Raw genomic sequence first — 2,885 nt, forward strand, 5'->3', positions numbered from 1 at the left:
AATGAGGGGAGGTGGGTGACGCAAAGGAAGAGTGGAGATTCAGGGCAGAGGCTGGGGTCAGATTTCACAGTACAGGGTTAATGGGTGTCAGTCCCAAGGATGTGGGAGAAATGCAAAAAGAGAAGTTGAGAAGAGAGAAAAAGAGAAGCAGTGGGTGGGAGGGGTCAGGATTCAGGCAAGGTGGCCTCGCCGCTACCCCAGGCGCTGTGAGAGTGAGGAGGGAGGTCAGGGAATCCCGCCGGAGAGTGGAGGCAACGCGACCTGAGCAGGTGTCGGTGAGGTGAGGGGTGGAGAGTGGAAAGGTATAGGGGAGCAGGGGAAACGCAGGGTCAGAAGGGAAAAGGAGCTCTGTCGCTGCAGCCTGGCGCTTCACTGCACGGGCCCCCGAGGTCCCGGCTCCCCTTCCAGCTGTGCTCGGGCCCCGCCTCCCAGCTCCCCCACCCCTCCGCTCCAGGGCGGGCCAGGGGAAATACCCTCCCCCGGGGACTTTCAGAACCCGGGCGCCGGGGCTGCCAGCGCGTTCCCAGAACCCCAGCTTCTACCCCCACCCCGGCGCGTCACCACCGCCTGCCTCCCCCACGGACGGTGCCGGGGACGCCTTTTCTTTCCGGAGCCTGCGCGTCCTGGGCCCGGGTTTCGGCTCTCAAAGAACCCAGACATTGCTAGCCATCCCCGCCCCTCTCTGGCAGCACAGACAGACAATCTCGGCACAAAGAGGAGTCAGCCCAAGGTCCCGGCCAGGGACTGGAGAAAGGACTGAGCAAGGAGACACAGCCCCTCCCCACGTCTGAAGCCCCTCGGTCAACTCACACGCTGCGGGGCTCGCAGGGGAGGGGGTGCGAAGGAGCCTTGCGTCCGGAGAGAGGAGGCAAGAGGAAGAGGAGGAGAGAGGGATCGAGGGAGATCCGGAGACCGGAGGGAGTGGAGGAGGGGGGAGGAGGAGGAGTGAAAGAGGGAGCCAAGTGGGGACAGACAGAAATCTGGGGGCCGGACGGGGGGCGGCGACCGCTTTGTCTGAGGACAATGGGGAGCGGGAAGGGGGCGCAGGGCGGAGCCCGAGGAGGGGGCGTGGCCTCGTTCCCGCGGACCCCGCGAGGGACTCGACTCCTGGCTTTTTTCCCGCCGCCACCCCTGGCCCTCGGCCCTCGGCTCTCTGCCCCCAGCGCTCCCTCACCCCACTCTCACCCGGTAGTCCTTTCCTGAAGAACCCAGGTGTCCAGACACCCACCCCGGCCCGCCGACCCAGGGCGGCGGCCCGTGACTCAAGCCCCTCGAGGGACCTGGGGAGGAAGCAGCAGCTGCTCGCAGCCGGGCACGCCCTTCCCATCTCCTGCCGCTCCTCCCCACTCTTTGGCCTCCCGGGCCAGCCTTGGGCCAGCCTTTGTTGCTGTGGGGTCCCGGGCAGCCGCCAGGCAGTGGGGGTTCCGTGGGGAGGGAGGGAGCAGAAGAGGCACTCGGAAGTCAGTAGCTTTAGAAGCTCGCTCCACTCCTGGAGCCGCTGCCCACTCTTTTTAGCGCCCGTCTCCCATGGGTCCCATGGTCTGCCGCAGGGAAATTGGGGGATGTGGAGGAAGGCGGACTGGGCTACTTTGGGAAGGTGGGGGCGGGTCCGCCCGGAGTAGCCGCCGCCCAGTGGTAGCCAGAGGGCGTTGTGGTTGCCCAGACTCGAGTTTTATGCGCCCAGGCTCGGGCTTGCCTTCCTTCCTAACTCAGCCCTGCAGCTTGAGATACACTGACAGACTGCGTGTTATATGTGATATTTATTTTCCTGCAGCGCGTGTTCCTCAGGAGAACAGGGAGCCCTTAGTCACCCAAATTAAAAGGAGAATCCTCTCAACTAGGTTCAAGTATGGAACCCAGGGGCGGGGCCTAAGGAGGTGGAGAAGCCAACCAGTGGGGCTGGCAGAGATGCAAGGCATGGAGGCTGGAGGGGCAGCCACTAGTGTCAAACTTGCAGACCCTGGTCCAGCTTCTAGGAGGGGAGGCGAGACGTGGAGAAGGGCATCCCTGAGGCTCAGAGGCGAGTAACTGTGCCAGGGGAGTGGTCAGGCGGGGCTTTTCTTTTGAGGAGGTTGGGGAGGGGGGTGTCAAACCTTAATCTGTGAGGAGACCGATAAATTCCCCCACCCCCTCTTCCTGGCTAGTGAGAAGTGGACCTTAAAGTCCAGTGGATGAAACTCAGAATCTAGAGTATGAAGATGGACCCAGGGAGTGGAGTGGATGGAACAGCTCCTTCTATGAAGTCCATGGCTTTAGGCCTCTGGTCTGAAGCACCAGGACCTGGATGTCAAGGGATTTGAATTCTGCGAGGGAGAGGAAGTACAGGACTTGGAACCAGAGTTAGCTTCTCACTTAGTCTCCCCCTCCTGGGGCCTGGAGAGCAGGTGGAGTTTTCTTTGCAGCTGGGCTCGGAGGTAGCGGAGGTCTTGCTGGTCAAGTCCATGAGCCAGACCCAGGTAGAGGGTAAGGAGGAGAGCGAGGAGGAGGCGGTCAGTGCCCAGAGTGGGCACCACCCACAGCACTGTCAGCAGCTCCACACAAACTGGGTGGCGCAGGTGGGAGAAGAGTCTCAGAGCCCGCGGAGACTTCAGGGCCAGAGGTTCGCCTAGCCCCAGCACATGGTAGTATACCTAGGAGAAGGAGAACATCTTAGAAATGGGAGTCAAAGCCCTTTTCAAAACAGTCACCTTTTCCTCCTATAACTCAGCCACCCTCCTTCTATAACTCAGGCCCAGGGACCACCGTTCTAAGTCTTGGGCCATGAACCTTCCCCAGGCCCAGGAAGCCCATAGTTTTTAGCCCTTGAGGGAGAATTGAGAGGAGACTATCTTACAAGAAAGGGGGAGGTAAGGGAGCCAAAAGCAAGAGGAAGGTAGAAGAGCAGC

The 2,885-nt window shown here is 61.4% G+C and overlaps 2 protein-coding genes across 5 annotated transcripts in view; both read right to left on the minus strand.

Annotated features, from left to right (window-relative positions):
• PPP1R18 (protein phosphatase 1 regulatory subunit 18) overlaps positions 1-1,588 on the minus strand; it is a 9,108-nt gene extending 7,520 nt beyond the window's left edge. Inside the window, exon 1 of one of the 2 annotated variants that reach the window (XM_025048048.1) lies at positions 1,186-1,588. The gene's annotated coding sequence lies outside the window, so the exon portion shown is untranslated. The other variant, XM_025048047.1, reaches the window with a different exon arrangement.
• A 157-nt stretch (positions 1,589-1,745) lies between these two features.
• Positions 1,746-2,885, minus strand: part of NRM (nurim) — a 2,903-nt gene continuing 1,763 nt past the window's right edge. For 2 of the 3 annotated variants that reach the window (XM_006913663.3, XM_006913662.3), the window contains one exon: positions 1,746-2,630. In XM_006913663.3, the coding sequence (XP_006913725.1) occupies positions 2,349-2,630 (282 nt within the window). In that variant the 3' untranslated portion in view covers positions 1,746-2,348. The remainder of the gene's footprint in view (positions 2,631-2,885) is intronic. The other variant, XM_025048054.1, reaches the window with a different exon arrangement.

This window comes from Pteropus alecto, unplaced genomic scaffold (assembly GCF_000325575.1).
Source record: "Pteropus alecto unplaced genomic scaffold, ASM32557v1 scaffold555, whole genome shotgun sequence".
Lineage (NCBI taxonomy): Eukaryota > Metazoa > Chordata > Mammalia > Chiroptera > Pteropodidae > Pteropus > Pteropus alecto.